Source organism: Tenrec ecaudatus, chromosome 1 (assembly GCF_050624435.1).
Source record: "Tenrec ecaudatus isolate mTenEca1 chromosome 1, mTenEca1.hap1, whole genome shotgun sequence".
In the NCBI taxonomy this organism is placed as follows: domain Eukaryota; kingdom Metazoa; phylum Chordata; class Mammalia; order Afrosoricida; family Tenrecidae; genus Tenrec; species Tenrec ecaudatus.
In genome coordinates this window covers 297,762,198-297,781,129 of record NC_134530.1, presented here as the reverse complement: position 1 = coordinate 297,781,129, position 18,932 = coordinate 297,762,198, and the positions used below count along the sequence as shown (strand labels likewise).

The 18,932-nt window shown below is 42.3% G+C and overlaps 1 protein-coding gene across 1 annotated transcript in view; it reads left to right on the top strand.

The window, feature by feature from the left end:
* Window positions 1-18,932, top strand: part of CAP2 (cyclase associated actin cytoskeleton regulatory protein 2) — a 218,096-nt gene that overhangs the window by 153,648 nt on the left and 45,516 nt on the right. The window contains exons 5-6 of the mRNA XM_075532406.1: window positions 15,141-15,284; window positions 15,622-15,707. Of these exons, the coding sequence (XP_075388521.1) occupies window positions 15,141-15,284; window positions 15,622-15,707 (230 nt within the window). The remainder of the gene's footprint in view (window positions 1-15,140; window positions 15,285-15,621; window positions 15,708-18,932) is intronic.

Sequence of the window (18,932 nt, the reverse complement as noted above, 5' to 3'; positions counted from 1 at the left end):
TGTGAGGTGCCACGTCCTGGCCCGGAAGTCCATCCTTTATACTCCCTCGGGATCCCTTTGCTCTGCTTCCTCCGCAGCTCCATTGCACGCCCTCAGTGTTCGCCAGGACTTTCTTTCCAGGCACCTGTGGGTGGACTCCAGCTAACAACCGTTGAGAGATTGCCAGAGTCTGTCTGCAGCGCACGAGAAGGCCTCGTTATTCTCTTCTGTGCTTTTCTGTCTGTCTGAAATCACGTGTTGTTGAAAAGCAAAATGTATGCCTGAACTAGGAATGTGCTGATGAGCACTGGGGATTGTTGAAATATTGCATTTTCAAAATGTAGAGAGAGATTTATATACAGCAAGGACTTTCTTTTCCCAAGCAGTTCATGCCCTAAGGAGACCGAGCAGCCAGGTTTCCCTCCTCAAGAGTGACTTCTAAGTACTAAGAAGTTATGAGTGTGTTTATTTTTGTTTTACTCCAAAAGTATGATTTCTAAAGACTAGGAGTTCTTTTCTTCTTTTTAAACTAATCATTTTATTGGGTGCTCTTACAGAACTTATAACAATCCATAAATCAGTTGTATCAAGCACACTTGTACATATGTTGACGTCATCATTTTCAAAACATTTTCTTTCTACTTGAGCCCTTGGTATCAGCTCCTCTATTTCCCCTCCCTCCCCAATCCTCCCACCTTTGTGAATCCTGATCAATTATATATTATTATTATTATTTTCATATCTTACACTGTCCACTGTCCCCCACCCCCCACATTTGTGTTATTCATCCACCTCAGGGAAGTGTATATAGCCTTCACTGTGATTGTTTTCCCCATTTCTCCCTCTTCCACTAAACATCCACCAACCTACCTTCCCCCTACCCTCATGGTATCACTACTCCCATTACTGTTCTTGAGGGGTTTATCTGTCCTGGATTCCATGTGTCCAGAGCTCTGTGGGTACCAGTATACATGCTCTGGTCTAGCCAGATTTGTAAGGTAGAACTGGGGGTACATGTAATGTGTGTGTGTGTGTGTGTGTGTGTGTGTGTGTGTGTGTGTGTGGTGGGGGCATTTAAGAACTATAGGAATGTTGTGTGTTTCCTCAGTGTTATACTGCATCCTGACTGGCTTGTCCCTTCTGTATGGTTCTTCTGTGAGGGGATGTCCAAACGTCTACAGCTGGGCTTTGGGTCTCCACTCCGACCCCTCTTGTTTGCATTGATATAATTGTTTGTTTCAGCTCTTTTGATAAATGCTATCTTATCCTGTCAACACTTCATGATCACACACAGGCTGGTGTGCTTCTTCCATGTGAGCTTACTTGTTTCCCTGGCATATGGCCACTTGTTTAACTTCAAGCCTTTAAGACCACAGATACTATGTCTTTTGATAGCCAGGCACCACCTACTTTCTTCACATTTGCTTATGCACCCATTTTTTCTTCAGCAATTGTGTCAGGAAGGTGATTACCACAGAGTGCCAGGTTATTGGAACAAAGTGTTCTTGCGTTGAGAGAAGCCTTGAGTAGAGGCCCAAAGGGACTAGAAATTCTTGCATGTGTTTAAAACACACACACACACACACACACACACACACACACAAATGAACTCACTGCTACCAGTCCATGCCCACTCTTAAGGACCCTATAGGACAGGGTACAGCTGCCCCTCTAGGCTTACCAGACTGTAACTCTTTATGTGAGTAGAAAGCCTCATCTTTCTCCCCAAGAGCTGCTGATAGTTTGAAACAACTGATTTTGCAGTTAGAAGTGCTATGTATAACCCACTATACCACCAGGACTCCTGGCCAAGTAAACTTAGCAACCCTAAAATATAATATTTTTGTTGAAACCTAAAGCTGTGTGAAAATATAGATAGTTTTCAATGACCTTGTCAGGATACAAGAGGGCTTCAGAAAGTTCATGAGGAAAAAAACTCATTTTTGAAATTCTGTTTTTTGGTAAAATATTGAAGCCCCAGAGGTTGGTGGCAATTACCATAGTACCAAAAATGTGTGTGGCATTCAATAGGACTTATTCACTTAGATTGACTTCTCTGGCAGTTTTGCAAACATTTTAAAATTTTTCCAGTTACCTTTTAAATGTGTGGATTTTTTAAGTATTCTGAAAAGCCCCAAATATACCTGGGCAATAGCAAAATTTTACATAAAAGGAATGTAGAGGGGACATATTTACAATCGCACCAGAGCAAAAGTTAAATATTAGCCTGTCTAATAAGAAATACTTGTTGATTTACAATGACTAAGACATTTGTTTATTAGAATGTTCCTAAATAATTCAGTTTAAGAAGCAAATATAAGAAATGTCCCTAATTTAGATCATTTTAATCTGAAAATGTTAAGATATTTTTATTTATCTAAATAATTTATACTGGTCATATGTTAACATCTTTTCTTTAATATAAAGTTATTTTATTTCTTTCTTTCTACTGAAAATTTGCTTAGCATCAGTAGTTGACTTTTTATTGTGAATTAGGAGGTTTTATAGAGCAGGTCATCAGTTTTACACTCAGAAGGTCATATATCCTGTGTTTCAACTCATCCACTGCAATCCACTCATTGCACCATCATTTAGTCCACTTCCTCCATGCATCTCCTATTTCCATTACGCCTTCTTCCTTGATCCTCTATGTTTTATTGTTATCTAAAGATCCCCCTCTTGATCTTAGATGGTTAATTATTCTAAGATGGGGATGAGTTCAATCCCCGAAATGAAGGATAACTATGGACCATAATTTTGGGTGTTCCATCAGTCTCTCTCCAGCCAGTAAGGGTGGTCTTTTTTTTTCTTATGATTTTGAGCTTTAGTGACTATATTATCCTGAAGATGCTTCCCTGATAAGAAGGAAGCTTACATTTTTTGGTACATATATATTTAATAGCCCCCCAAGAGAAGTTATTTATACTGTTAAAGGTACAAAATTGAATGATATTTTTTCTAGTTTTAAGGCTTGTATTCTTTATTTTAAAATAAATATATGGACATATTAGGAAATGGAGAATATATGGAGAAGCCAAAACATCAAATTAAAATGCGATGCTTTTTGTTAACAGGTGGCTGTATATCATTGACCTTTCATGCACTGCATACCACACTTACACACATCCAAGTGGAATCAGCTGATAGAACTTTGCACACAAAGTTCTATGCAGCTCTGCTTGATATGAGTTGAGAATTTTTAACATAAGTGCAATGTGGACATTCAAAGTCCAGTTACTGCGAATTTGCCATTAAATTTACCCACTTTACAGTGGTATTTGTCATGAATTTCTAACATCATGAATTTTAACGTATCCATTCTAACAAGGTAGATTTCTCACAGTATTTGCCAAGATTGTCTTAATGGGATGTTATTTGGTTGTGTGGGTTTTGTTTGCTTGTTTTCATTGAATTGTTTGAATCCATCTCAGAACTACTTTTCTTGGTTTTAATAGTTATTACTTGCAAAATCCAAACTCACTGCTATTGAGTTGATAGCAATTCCTAGTGATCCTGTGTTAGGGTTTTCTGAGGCTATTAATATTTATAGCAGCAGACCACCTCATCTTTCTCCTTCGGAGTGACTGGGGGGAATGAACTACTGACCTAGTGATTAGCAATAGTAATGCTTATTATTGTTACTTCTGCAGATATCTCTAGTAATTACATCTACAGAAAAAATGGACACCAGAATTCTTCTCTGGAGGTGGAATGAAGAATTTTTGGGGTTTACTTCTCTGCATTTCTGATGTTTCACACAAAGCACATGTGATTTCCATAATCAGAAAAAGAAGTTATTTAAAATAAAGTAACAGTAGGTCAATCTATTGTCTACCAGCTTTGAGAACCTTGGATCCCTCCCCCTGCACACACACCAAAATTAGTAATAACAATAATAGACCTATTTTGTTTAACTCAATGATAACACATCTTCAAGATCAAGCTCACAGCATGCATGAGAAGTCAGTTTGCCTTTTTGGGTAAAGTTTCCACAAAGTTTACTGATAAAGCTCTTTGTTTTCTGCAAAACATTTTAGTTACTTTGGGAGCAAAACTGAGATAGAACTGATAATGGTTTCCATCCTTCCACGTCAAAGCAGACACTGGAGTCATAAGAACATGGAGTCCTGAAATTCTCTCCAAAGGGTAGCCTCACTGTTCTGAGACAACCCTTGGGAGCTTTTGCTGCATGGAACTCATGCTGTGATCCTGCATCTTCCCCACTCCATCTTCTGTGGAAGACACAGAGACCTTAGGAGGGCAGGGGGTCTGCAAGTTAGCTTTCCATGAACCTTGATAAAGGTTTTTCTTTCAGGGAAAACTCCCCCAAACCTAATGGAACCTAAATGAAAAGGGAAAGAAAAAATAATCTAAGTGAGGGCCGTGTAACCTGGGGAGATTTTGAAGGTTCCCTCAGGCCCCACCAGCTGGTTGGTATGTCTGAGGAGCTGTGAGCCATGCACCGACTCCACTGAGGGAAAAGAAAAGAGGGATGCTCTTCACTGACCTGCTAGCATCCCAGAACGTCCTTCAGGCATCAGTGGGACTCTAACTGTCATTGATGGAGTTTGCTTCCTATCAGCCTCCACCATCAGTCAGTTTGTCACACCATGATGGCTGGCATGATGATGGGCGCCGTGGCCCCGGTGCCTCAAATAATAGCATCCTCACTCATCATGGGCATTTTCAGTGGAACTTTGCGATGCCGACGATCTAGGAAGAAAGACCTGCTGATTCTCGGTGTGAGAAATCTCTGTGGATCACAACAGAATATTATCCCCTAGAGTGCTGGACTCCATCGTTTGGGGTCTGCTGCTGGTGCTGTGAATGAAGCCAGTTCTGATTCAGATCTACCCTATAGGACAGAGTAGAACCGCTGCATCACCTGCACAACTTCCCTAATTTGGATGGCACGCGCGATACAAAGCGACTGCGACACGAGACTAAGGTTGTCAAGATGGCAAGGGACCAGGCAGCATTTTGTTCTGTCATACTTGAGGCCACCATGAGTAGGAGCCGACCGTCACCAATTAACCACCACAACAGGCCATGCTTCATCCTTAAACAGGTGAAAGTCCCCGCACCCCCATGCTAGGCTTGAATGCGGATAGCACCCCAACTCTAGATTGCCTTATCTATTTTTGATTCCAGATAAGTTCAGGATGAGCTGGAGAACATAAAACCACTTTAAAGTGTAGGCAAAATCCACTGGCACCAAATAAAAGCCGGGCTGTTTATTTAGAGTTGTTCAAATGGCGATCATACTGAGTTCTCTCTGCATGGCCTTCTTTTTTCTTTTTTTTAATGGAGACAATTCTTCATACAATTGCCAAAGTAAGGCAAAAGGAAACTTTCTCAACCCCGCTGGTCCTGTCATCAGATAACCAATGTAAAATACCATCTAGAAGACTGTCTTCTCAGGCCTTCGAGTTTGTTCTGGGGAAGTTAAAGATAAACAAAGATAGCCTTAATAAATCTAGCAGTGTATATACACAGTTTCTGGTTCTTTTTGCCCTTGAGGCAATTGGCCAGGTATCACCAGCAACTCAGATATTCTGGCCTTTCTCAAAAGCATCACTACATCAGGGAGCGTATGGCTTAGCAGTAAGGCTCACTGAAAATAAGGATGCTTTCCCCCCTAAATAATGATAAGCAATGTAGTTGGCGGGCTCTCGCTCTCAGAGGTCTCCCCACGAGGACCACAAAGTGGGGCTGAGAAAACAGCTGCATCAATGACGTGGATAATGCTGGGGAAGTCATAGTTTGAGATATCCTTGGGATAACCTGGCTGGATGTCACGGCCATTTAGCGCCCAGTACTGGTTGCCTGCCAATGATCCAGGGTGTATGTCGCCCACCTGTGCATTTCCTGACAATCATCACACCTATGTGAGTGAGAGGAAGCTCCAGCCTACCCTCTGACCCATGGACCTGGAGCCTGCCTGGGCTTGGCCTTGCCTGCTTCTGCAACTAAGCAATGAAACTCTCACTGCCACTGAGTCGATTCCATCTCTTCACAACCCTATAGAAGAGAGTAGAACTGCTCTCCTGGATTTCCAAGACTGCAGTGTAGAGAAGAAGAGAGCCTCCGCTTTCCCCTGCAGAGCACCTGGTGGATTCATACTGCTGACCTTGACCTTAGCCGCCCAGTAGGGCTCTCCAACTGCAAGCAGCACAGCTGCACAATGTCCCTGGGCCTCAAAGAGCCAGCCTGCGTGCATGCCCTGAGGACCCAGGCCGTGCCCGTCTGGAACTCCCCAGTGCACTAAACTGAACCTTGCGGCCTCAAGCAAATCACCCAGATCATTCCTTTCAGCTGCTTTAAGGAAGAAGAGAAACAACCCACCCAATTTTCCAATGCTCATCGCATCTACCACTCACTCCAGAGACAGACCCACCTCTCAGCGTGCAGAGTGGATGGCTGGCTGTGTAATTTCACTGAGCACGGCCCAACTTGGGCTGCATAGCAAAACAATTCCAAACTCACGGCCATTGAATGGATTCCAACTCATTGCAGCCCAATTCTTCCTCCATAAAACTCTTCTTTCTGGGAGAAAGGGATTTTCCTCGTGTGGATGCTCCTCCATGTGAAATGCAATGATAAACTACAGAGGATAAGAACAGTGGGAAGAAGCTCTTATGAAAATGAAAATTTTCTCTCAGGTAACAAGAGCAGGCTGTGACCAGATCCCTCCAAAATACTAGTAGTGGAAGTGACTAAAGTACGGACAAGAACTAGTCAAACGAGCTCTACATATTAGAGGCTGATTGTAAAACTCGCTTTAAAAGTCAAGGCATGGGAGATTGAGCCTGTCCATGTGAGGAGTCTGTATTCAGACTCCACTGCCCTGGTACCTGCTAGAATGGATTCAAGTCTGACTCACAGTGATGACAGAGGACAGTGTAGACGGCCCCTGGGGCTTTCTAAGACTTGTCATCTTGACAGGGGAAGAGCATTTCCTCTTCTGCCTATGGGGCAGCTGCTGTGTTCAAATGGCTAACCTGGTAGCAACTCTGTTCTCGGAGCAAACCTCCAGTTAAAGTTTCTTTCTCTGCTCTGCAAGAGTAACAAAACAGGAAACCAGTGTACCACACAAACAAAAATATTTATTGGATAGAGAAGCACTATGCAAGCCCAAAATAATATACAGAAGTGCCTGTGATTGTTAAGGTTGATTGTGCCAACCTGGCAAATGAGCACATGTGGGATTAATTAAAGGGCGGAGAGATAAATGGATCGGTGAGCCTCGCCTTTCTGGTCTCTTGCTTTGTGATGATCGGAACAGGGTGCAGCTGCCTTAGCCAGTTCCCTGTTTCAGCTGGCAAGGCTCACTTCCTGCAAGACATCCCTGTGTGGGCCTACTCCGATGCAGCCCTGAGTGCTGGAGCAGCCTTGTGGAGACCCTTGCCAATGCTGAGATGCGTATACATTCACTGGTTCTGCATTCGTCCTGTAGTCGGCGTCATTGCGTATGTTTTATAAGTTTGAGGAGGACTGTGGATTGGTGTCGGACATGTGGGCTAATGTCGGAATTATGGGCTTGGACTGGACTGGGTTTCTTATGAAAAAAAAAGAAAAGAAGAATGCTGTTCAGTGGCTTTGCCACCACTGAAAGCCAATGGCCTTGTGGGGGAACCTGTGACAACCCTTTGATCAACCCAAGGCTTGACTGGAAAAGAATCCCTTGAGGAGGAAAAAGTTTGCTTCACCAAAAGTGATATTCCATAGAGAACGTTTAGACCTGACTTGGAGGGAGGAGCAGGAGTTTGGTTTTCCTGGATTGCCATTAGACCTAGGTCTGATCCTGGGTCTCATGGCAAATCTGAAGAGAAAGACCTTTGCTTTTTAATGGCCAAAAATGAAGAAGTGAGAGTGAGACGGGAAGGTCTATGTGCATTCTCCACAAGAATTTTCTAGCATCTGCAGCAAACTTTGTTGTTTTTCCCTCCTTTATTATTGAAGGAAGACAACATCCTCTGAAGGACTCACGAACACTTTGCTGTCTTTCCCAGCACACAAAAGCATGGTCCTCTGTCTGTAGGTCTCGGCAAAAGAAAGCCCTCTTCTTAATCATCTTGCGTGGTAGGAGAGAGCTAGCCGGAATGTGCTTGATGGGGGATATTTCTAATCATACTATATCATGGTGACCTGGTGGCATAGCAGGTTATGGGTTGGACTGCTAACCACAAGTTCAGCAGTTCAAACACACCAGCTGCTCTCAAGGAGAAAGGTGAGAATGCCTGTACCTGTAAAGATGTATAACCTTGAAACCCCCCTAGGTAGCAGTTGTACCTTATCCCAGACCAGCGGTTCTCAACCTTGCTCATGCCACGACCCTTTCATACAGTTCCTCATGTTGTAGTGACCCCCAACCATCACATTATTTCCTTGCTACTTCATCACTGTCATGTTGCTCGTATTAGGAATCATCGTGTAAATATCTGACATGCAGGATGTATTTTCAGTGTTACAAATTGAACATAATTAAACATAATTAAAGCATAGTGATTAAAAAATTAAAGCATAGTGATTAATCACAAAACAATATGTAATTATATATTGTGAAATATTTATGTGTTTTCTGATGGTCTTAGGCGACCCCTGCGAAAGGGTTGTTCAATCCCCAAAGGAGTCAAGACCCCCAGATTGAGAACTGCTGTCCTAGAGGGTCTCCATGTGTTGGAATGGACTTAAGGGAAGTGGGTTGGGTTTGGGTTTGGGGAACTGGCGCAGAGGTGCCCTCTCACTCACCATGAAAATTCTGTGAAGCGGAGACTTTTAGCTTTTAGCTGCTCTGTTTTACAGACAGGATCATGGAGTTTTAACCAAGTATTGTGTGTTATATCCCAGAGCTAGTAAGCTGTGCGACAAGGCTTTGACCCAATTGCTTATCTCATTTGAGAGCTACAGCTTGCAATCTTTCTGCCATACCTTTCCCTACTCTTGTTAGCAGACAGCCCTTGTGGTGTAATGGTTAAATCCTTGCCTGCTAACCAAAAAAGTTGATTGTTCAAGCCTTAGCTTGTGGGAAAAAAGATGGTGTGTTCTGCTCCTGTAAAGATTAGTGCACTAGAAACCCAGCAGGGCAGTTCTGCTTTGTCCTTCAGGTGCCCTGTGACTAGGAATCTGCTTGAATGCAAATAACCTCAGGGTCTTGTTAGCAGCAAAGGAACTTGCAATATTAATGATTCGGCTCTCTTTCTAGAGAAAGGTCTTAGGACTTCAAAGGAAACCTTAGTTCTTCCAGCTCTCCCAACTGACCTTGACTTAGTGAACTAACGTCTCAGAACCTCTGTGCCCTTTTGCAAAAAGAGAGTTTGGGTTTCGATTGGTGTTTCACAATAAGAATTAATGTTTTATTACCCAGTCCAGCACACATGCACATATATATGCACAAACAGAAATATCTGCTTTACAGAATTGAAGCAAATGGTTCATAGAAAAATCTTGTTCTAATCCACTTCATTTATTTTCAAAATACAAATTGTAATCTACTCAACAACATCCTTCAAAAAAAGTTAAATCAGATGATCCGTGTAGAGTTCTGTAATGCTGGGTGGTGTAAATGATGAGTGCTTTCGCTGTTAACTGGAAGGTTGGAGGTTTAAATTCACCCTAAGGTGCCTGATGATCAAAGACCTGATGATCTCCTGCTACAAAAGCAGCAGATGAAAGCCCAGTAGAGCACAGTGCACCCTAACACTAGGAGGATCACCATTAGTTGGAATCCCCTCAATGGCAGGTTTAGTACTTTTGCAAACCTGCAAGAATGTTGATTAAAAACCTCACTTGCCTTAAATACACTTTCATTTATTTGCAGCAAGTGAATATTATATATTACCGTGACTATCCCTTTTACCTCTGGTGTGAGCTAGTAGCATACTACTAATTAATCCTAGTTATTGTGTACCTTCTAAGTTCCAAGTGCTTAAGACTCAATCTTCCCTCTGGCTTATAAATTGTTATCTTTAATAGGAGCCCTGGCAACATAGCAGTTATGATTTGGGTTCTAACTGAAAAGTCAGCAGTTCAAAACTACCAGCCACTTCTCAGGAAAAAGAAGGGCATTTTACTCCTGTAAAGAGTTCCAGTCTCTGAAACTCACAGGAAAAGTTATGCCCTGTCCTAGAGGGTCACTATGAGTTGGCATTGACTCAATGGCCCTGTGCGTTGTGCATTCAATGGGTATAGATGGCTGTATTTCTTCTAGGATTGATTTGTTTATGCTTTTGGCAGCCCATAGGACCTTCAGCATTCTTCACAAGCACCCATCATTCAAATGCATTGATTCTTCTTCAGCCTTCCTTAACCAATGTCCAATTTGCACATGCAGAGGAGGTGGTTGAAAATACCACGGCATGGATCAGGCACACCTTAGTCCTCAAAGTAACATCCTTGCTTAGTAGGACTCTAAAGAAGTCATGTGCAGCAAATTGACCCTTTTGATCTCTTTGCTGTGATACTTCCATGAGCATTGATTATGGATCCAAAAAAATACAAAAATCCTTGACAACTTCCATATTTTCTCCATTTATTATGATGTTACCTATCGTTTCAGTTGTGTGAGGATTTGGAGTCTTATTTACATTGAGTCATAATCCATACTGAAGGCTGAAATCCTTGATCTTCATCAGTAAGAGCTTCTAGTCCCCTCACTGTCAACAATCAAGGATATATCTATCATCTGCACCACAGATTGGTAGTAAACCTTCCTCCTATCCCAGTGTTGTCTTCTTCTTGAGAACAGGGAATTTTACATGATTTTAAATCACGAAAGGTGTGCATCAAGGTATATCCTCTCATCATACTTCTGTCTGTATGCTGAGCAAATAATCAGAGACTCAGGTTTATATGAAGAAGAATGCATGTGTGTATATTTTCTGATTATTTGCTCAGAATACAGATTGAATAAGTCTGTTGAGAAGATGTGTGTGTGTGTGTGTGTGTTTAGTCTTCATATTGGTGGTATTGGTTATGTTCTTTACATCCTCATGCTCCCTTTCTGATTCATGTTAGAGTAGAAGTGTTCCATGTGGTTTTCTTTAGCTGGAATCTTCAGACAAACAAAACTGCATCCAGGTGAGTTTGAACCAACAATCTTCCAGTTAGTAGCCAAGAGCTTAACTGTTTGCACTACTCAATGACTTCTGGCATTTCTTTTAGAGTGGGGTTTATAAAGAAGTTGAGAAGTCTAGAAATTATGAGCAGGCTTCAAAGAGTTTGTGGAAAATGGGATTAAAAGATACTGGAATTTTCCATGAACTTTTTTGAAGATTCCTCATATTGCAGCTACATACATATACAACCCATTCCCCCAAATCCTCCATCCTCCATCAATGACTTGCTGTTTCTAGCACTAAAGACTAGCCTCTGGAATGTGAACTCACCACCTACTGAAGTTGCCATTACCATCATCTGGGAAGCTTTTCAAATTTACTCCTGGAAAACTCCAAAACCAAACTCACTGCCACTGAGTCAATTACAACTCATAGCAACCCTTTAGGACAGAGTAGAACTTCCCAGAAGGTCTCAGAGGTTGTCAATCTTTACCAAAGAGTATCAAGTTGTCTTCCTTCTACGTTGTCTCTGCGTGGCTTCCAAATGGAACCTTTGTTTAGTAATCAAGCAAAATATTTCGATGCCACTTAGGAATCTAACTAGACCAAGGTCACTATAAATATTGCAGGCCATCAACTGTTCCTAGATAAAGCCCCCAATGAAAGACTTCCACATTTTCATGTGGAACGTGGCTCATGGCAACGATGGTAAAAGTCAAGACTCTCCCATTACCATGCATATCACTTTCCACAGAAATAGGTAGACATCACTGCAGCCCAACAACCTGTGCGGTTCCATTGTGGGATTTGTGCGTTACATTTGAAAATAAAAACCGTGGACATTTGATTTGACTGTGTTCCATAGGGATTCTCCAAAACAGGGGCTGTAGAATTCCAGTGTGGAACAGTTAAGCATTAAACTAAGCCAAATGTTTGGTAATTTGAATCCACTCAGAGGTGCCTCAGAAGATAGTCCTGGTGATCTGCTTCATAATGATCATAATTTTGGAATCCCTATGGATCACATTTCTACTCTGAGGCACTGGGCTCACTGTGTTAGTCCTGGTTGACTAGAGAAATAAATGCAGAGACACATGTGTATAAGAAAGAACTTTATATAAAGAGTAATTGTATATAGATAAAACATCCCAGCCCATTCTGGATCAAGTCCATAAGTCTGATATTAGCCTATATGTCCAATGCTAATCTATAAGTTCCTCTTTAGGTTCACATGCAATGGTGCTGAATGCAGGAGGATCACAGGCTAGTGCGTAGAAAGTTATGAATCCAGTGGAGGTGGGAATATCTCAGCCCTGGAGTGGGTCTCCACTTGGTTCATCAAGCTTCAGGGCTCTGGCTGTCACCAGCATAGCTCCATGTGGCTTGTCTTCAGAAAGACAAAGCAGAGAAAATGTGTCCCACCTTCAGGGATGAAGACAGGGGTTTCCAGAATCCTCAGGACAAGGTCTTGCCCACACAGAGGACTTATTGGCTATGACTTGATTGAAAGGCTAGCCTGTACCCCTATAACCTAGTTAACAAGGAGACGTGAAATTATGTAACTACCAGGCTCAACATGAGTCAGAATCAACTGCCCCAGGAAATACCACTAATAATATTTTTAAAATATGAAATATCTACTCCCGGGCATCCTGGGGGTACAATGGGCTAAGTGTTGGGCTGCAAACCAAAAGGTCAGCAGTTCAAACTCTGTAGGTGAATTATGAAGCTGTCTTCTAATGTGTTAAAGATTTTTAGTCTTGAAAACCCTATGAAGCATTTCTCCTCTGTCCAATGGGATTGATAGGAATGGGAATCCACTCACCACCAGTGGATATAATTGTACCCCAAACACTTGAAATCAGAAATCCAAAAATTAATGTACTCCAATGCCATTGCAGCGCTATCTACAATAGCCAAAAGAGATGGAAACAGCCTATGTTCCCATCAACAGATAAATGGATAAACAAAATATGATATCCCATACAACGGGGTACTGCTCAGCCAGGAGGAGAAATGAGGTCTGGACACATACTATAATGTGGATGGAGCCTGAAGACATTATGCTAAGCAAAATAAGCCAATCACAAAAGGACAAATATTATACTACCTCACTTATGACTTACACGAAAGGCAAATGTATAGAGTCCAAAATTTAATAGTAGTTACCAGGAGCAGGAGGGAGGGGGAGAAAGGGGATTGACAATGAGGGGAAAATTGCATTGATTAAGGATATAGTTGCACAATCAATTATTGTAATTGGTGTCAATTAAGTAACCTGTAAGAACTTGATTTTGAAAAAGTAGTGTAAAATATTTACAGTAACCAAAAAAAGAGGCAACTGAAGCTGTTTATGTAAAACTGAACACTTTGGGGAATTTGATTCATTGATTTGGAGTTTAAGGACCGTGGTTTCATGCAACATTCCAGTTAAAGGTGTTTCATGGTGCTCCTCTTCGACCTCCTACTTTGTTGTGTAGAGCTTAGGGCCTTCCAAGTTTGCAAGCAGGCATCCATAGCACAGCATTCAATTCCTTTTCATCTGAAGCAGCAGAGGAAGAAGAAGAGTCAAGAATAGAAGGAAGATATGCAATGTGTAGCTAATTGCCTCCATAAACAGCTGCTTCCTTTGTTAGGAGACTGATAGCAGTGGATGGTGCCCATTTACCATGACTAAACATGTTGATCAAGGATTCCATGGACGAATCCTGATCAAAAGAGAGGAAATGCAAAACAGCCTTTCCAGTGCTCAGGAAATAGGTTTTCTGAAGTTATGGAGACCGGTGACCCCCTGGTGGCATAGTGGTTACTCACTGGGCTGCTAACCACAAGGTCAGCAGGAGAAAGGCTAGGCTTTCTACTCCCCTCGACCAACCACTCTGCAGGAGAAAGGTTGGATTTTCTACTCCCCTCAAGAGTTACCGTCTGAGAAACCCACTGGAACAGTTCTATTCTGCCCTATCGGGTCACTATGAATCAGAATCAACTCAATGGCAGGGAACTTGGTTTGAGTAAAAAGGTCTGCATTGAGTATTATGCTTCTTTAAGAATTGACCATCTTAACTCAAAGGAGTAGACAGGAACACTAGAGGGCAATGAGTGTATATCAACGAGAGAGGAACAACTCAGAAATGGGGTAGGGCGAGGGAGATTGTGAAAATGGTTGCACAAGTAGAGGAATATAACGAATACCATTAAAATGTACATGTAGAACTCATTGAATTGGCGTATGATTTTTCTGTGTATTCTCTCAACAGCTTTATTTAATAAATAAACAACTAAATTTAATACATAAATTTAGAAGAAAAATTATGTGGAATATAAAAGCCTACAAGGTATGAAAATATCAGAACCCACTTGTCTTAGGCTGGGTCCTCTAGAGAAACAAAGTCTATGAAGTTTATATTGTGTATAGACAGGTTTATATCAAGGGACTGGGTCACACAATTGTAGAGGTGAGCAAATTTCAGGTTTATGTGTCAAATATCAGCCTGGAGGCTTTTCCTGATGCCTGGAGAGGAGGATCTGATCAACCCCATATTGACAGGTCAGAGGGCAGGCTTTTGGCTACAGAGGAAAGTAAATCTAACGCCAGCAGGTAAAATAACAGGCTGATGAAAACTCTCAGAATTCAGCCGGCAATGCTCCAAGCTGCTGGCTCAAGACCAAAGAACTAGAGGTTAGATGACAAGCCAAATGCAGGATACAGACCCAGCTAAAACAAGCAAGCTCTTCCACAGCATTCACATATATTGACAGCAGGCCACACCCCTGAGGAAACTTCCTTTCAATTAACTGGCTAATCATAACAGATCTTAACAGGGAGGTGATTACATTATATTAGATCTCATCCTGGGGGCTGACTAAATCTTAAATTCCAGCCCACTGAGAATTCTGGCCTACCTAGCCAAGTTAGCATACATCACACCATGAACAATCACACGAATCTGTTCTAACGATCCTATTCCACAAGATCATCTATATTTCCTTTAGGCCACTAGACAAATAACATGTCTTGAGTATGCTGCCTTAGTCCCATGTAGAGGCACGGTGCCTCTCTGTTCTCTCCTCTGTAACAGTCCTCCATGCTTTTGTGCTTCACAGAATGACATGGCTGCCCTGCTGAAACCAGTATCAGACAAGATTCAGGAGATTCAGATGTTCAGAGAGAGGAACCGGGGAAGTAGCATGTTTAATCACCTCTCGGCTGTCAGCGAAAGCATCCCTGCCCTGGGTTGGATAGCTGTGGTGAGTCCAGGTGTTAATGTCTCCTGCACCCGCTCATGGTTTTATGTGTATAGAGCACTCCTAGCTGTGGTTTCCACCTTTACCACCATGCTTCTCCTGCTCCTCCATCTGATGCACTGCAGAAAATTTCCTTTGGACAGAAGGCATCTTTATGACCCCCTGTTCCATGGTGTGGAGAGTGCTTCACCAACCTTTACAAAGCAACATTTGCCTCCAACTTGCACGTTCAGCACCCCTATTGCCTTGTTTCCTTCAGGCATTTTCTTTCTTACTTTGCTGTTTTCCTTTCTTTCTTTTTCTTTTTTTTAACCCCCTCCCTTCTATGCTGTTCTCTCAGTTCCCCAAACCTGGTCCTTATGTCAAGGAGATGAATGATGCAGCCACGTTTTATACTAACAGAGTTCTAAAGGACTACAAAAATAGGTATGTACCTTGCTTTACTGGCCCTCATTTTCAGTTGATCACCTGTTTAACGTTTGTCCCTAAAACCTAACATAGTGAATTACTCATGCCTTCCAAAAGCTCTTAACTCATGTACGATAATCTTTAAGGTGTCCCTGAGTGGTGCAAAAAAAGTTAATGTGCGTGCCTGCGAACGGAAAGGTCTGGCAATCCACTTCTGGGGGAAAACACAATTCAGCCACTGAAAATCCTAGGGGCACACACAATTCCACACTGACACACGTGGGATCACCATACGTCAGCGTTGAAGCGATGGCAACGGGTACAGGTGACAGAAGAACCTGTCTTTTCAGGTGAACCAAAATAGAAAGTGGAATCAATTCTCCAGATACTACATGTGTCCTCCAAGCTTAGTTTGCCTCAAAGCTCTTATGGTAAATAATGACTCTCCATTGGAGGGATGTCAGTGTCCTGCGTATTCCCACCTTGGTGAGTCAGCTTTGTAAATGTCCGTTTATGATGGATCAGCACTATAAGGTCCCAGGTCTTGGATTCTGGTCAAAGAACAGCCTGTACTCGGAGCATATGTAGAGTTAGTGGTGAACAGAAAGAGGAGAGGCAGGTTCAGGAAATTAAGTACAAATAACGTACAGGAAGGAGATGAAGATTACCAGGAGGTTACAAAAAATTCATGGGGAAACTCCATTGTCTTTTCATTCAATTTTTTCCGTGAACTTTTTGAAGCTCCCTCGTAAATCAGGCCAAAGAGAAAGTGTAGCAACCATTCAGAGAGCTGTAGGAAGCCGACCAGTCTGAACCAAAGGCTCTGGCTCAAGATCAACTTGCGAAGACTATGCATGTTACAGCATATGTTAGATACACCATCCATCAGCCCATGTGTCATGCTGTGGTAGCTTGTGTGTTACTCTGCTGCTGGAAGCTCTGTCTCCAGTATTTCTAATACGAGCAGCATCACCCATGGTGGAGAGATTTCAGTGGATCTTACAGGCTAAGACAAACTAGCAATAAAGGTTTGACAATCTGCTGAAAACCCAATTGATCACAAAAGATTGTTCCACAGAGTGCTGGAAGACAGGCTGCTAGGTTGGAAAGCACTCAAAATATGCAGTGACTTCAACAGTGGACTTAAGTGTGCTAACAGTAGTGAAGACTGAGCAAAGCCTCATCCTATTGCACATGGGGTCATCATGAATTGGAACTGGCTTAACAGTTTTGAACAACATGGTCATTTGAGGGCCTACATTTTCTGGGTTCTTACCTCTATTCAACTCTTGATTTTATTAACTTAGGCTTGAAAATAAGAACCCACGTAAAAGAAGGTAGTGGATTATACATTGGGCTGCTAACCACAAGGTCAGTGGTTTGAAACCACCAGCTGCTCCATGGGGGAAAGATGAGGCTTTCAACTCCCATGAAGAGATACAGCCTCAATGCTTCTCGACCTTTTGGCTAAGATCAAGTGTGAAGATTTACAGTCTTGGAAACCCACAGGGGCAGTTCTACTGTGTCCTACTCTGTTGAATTGATGGCAGTGAATTTGTTTGTTTTTATATAAAGCAACCACACCTAGCATTCTGACTCCAAGGTATGTTGGAGAAAAAGAAACATGCCCTTGAAAAAAAAAGCTGTCAGGGGCCAACCCTAATCCCAACTACATGGACAGCCACCCCTCCCCCCAGAAGAATTTGCTTCAGAGGACAGCACTGGAGCTACAGCTCAGGGAGAGGGACAGGTTTGATCAGAGCACATGGGAGCAAATGAAGGGGGAGGAAGAGAGAGTGGAGCACTTCCTAGCCCACCAAGCCTTGACGAAGATATCCCCACTCAGAGCAGCCACACAGAGAGGACCATATGGCCAGCCCCACTAGAGACATCCCTCACATAGCCCTACAGGGGACAACACTGGAGACACAGTGTGGAAATTGCACCCTTTCTGACCCCACCACACTGAGGCCAAACCTAAGGACGTGCAAAAGAACAGCAAGGGGAGCAGGGCAAGGAAGTCCAGAGGGAGTAACAAATATAGACTTTAGGGCCAGGGTATGGCACCCCATCAGACTCAACCAGAAAATACTCCTAAAGGTCAACAAACAGACCTTGAACTATTTACAGGTTTTTCTTTTTTGATCATTGGGTTTTTTGTTGTTGTTATCTTTACTTTCAATTCTTTCATCGCTTTGTCTTGCTTTGTCTTTTTTTGTGTGTGCATGTTATTATCTCTGCAGGTCTGTCTAGATAGGATAGGCTGGATAATCAAACTGGAGGAGAAAAAAATGGACTGATGGTTCTGGGGCAACATGGGAGAAGGGGAGGCTGGGGAAAAGAAATGGCGTTTTCCAACCCAGGGTCAAGGGAAATACAAGTGATCCAAAATCAGTGAAGAGGAGGGTGTAAGAGGCCTGGTAGGGATTGACCAAGGGCAAAATAACCAAGAGGAAATACTGAAACCCAAAGGAAGTCTGAGCATGATAGTGGAGCAAGAGGAAAGTAAAAAGAAATAGAGGAAAGAACTAGGGGGCAAAGGACAATTATAGAAGTCTAAATACAGGCATGTCCATTTGTAAATATATTTATATATGATGATTAGGAAATATATCTGCGTGCATATTTTTATAGGTTTAGTATTAAGGTAGCAGATGGATTTTGGACCTCCACTCAAGTCCTCCCTCAATGCAAGAATGCTTTGTTCTATTAAACTGACATTCTATGATGCTCACCTTCCCGACACTATCGCTGAAGAAAAATGGGCCCATAAGCAAATGTGGTGAAGAAAGCTGATCATGCCTTGCTATCAAAAGATACAGCATCTGGGGTCTTAAAGGCTTGGAGGTAAAAAAGTAGCCATCTATCTGAGAAGCAACAAAGCCCACATGGAAGAAGCACACCAGCCAGTGTGATCACCAGGTATCGAAGGGATCAGGTATCCTATATCAAAGAACAAAAGATCATATCATTGTGTGCTCACCCTCCTGATATGACTTGAAGACAAATGGGTGCATAAACAAATGTGGTGAAGAAAGCTGATGGTGCCTGGCTATCAAAAGATATAGCATCTAGGGTCTTAAAGGATTGAAGAGAAACAAGCAGTCATCTACTTCAGAAACAACAAAGCCCACATGGAAGAAGCACACCCATCCATGTGATCATAAGATGTCAATAGGATCAGGTATCAGGTGTCAAAGAAAAAAAAAATCAAATCATCGGGAATGAGGGGGTGTGCAGACT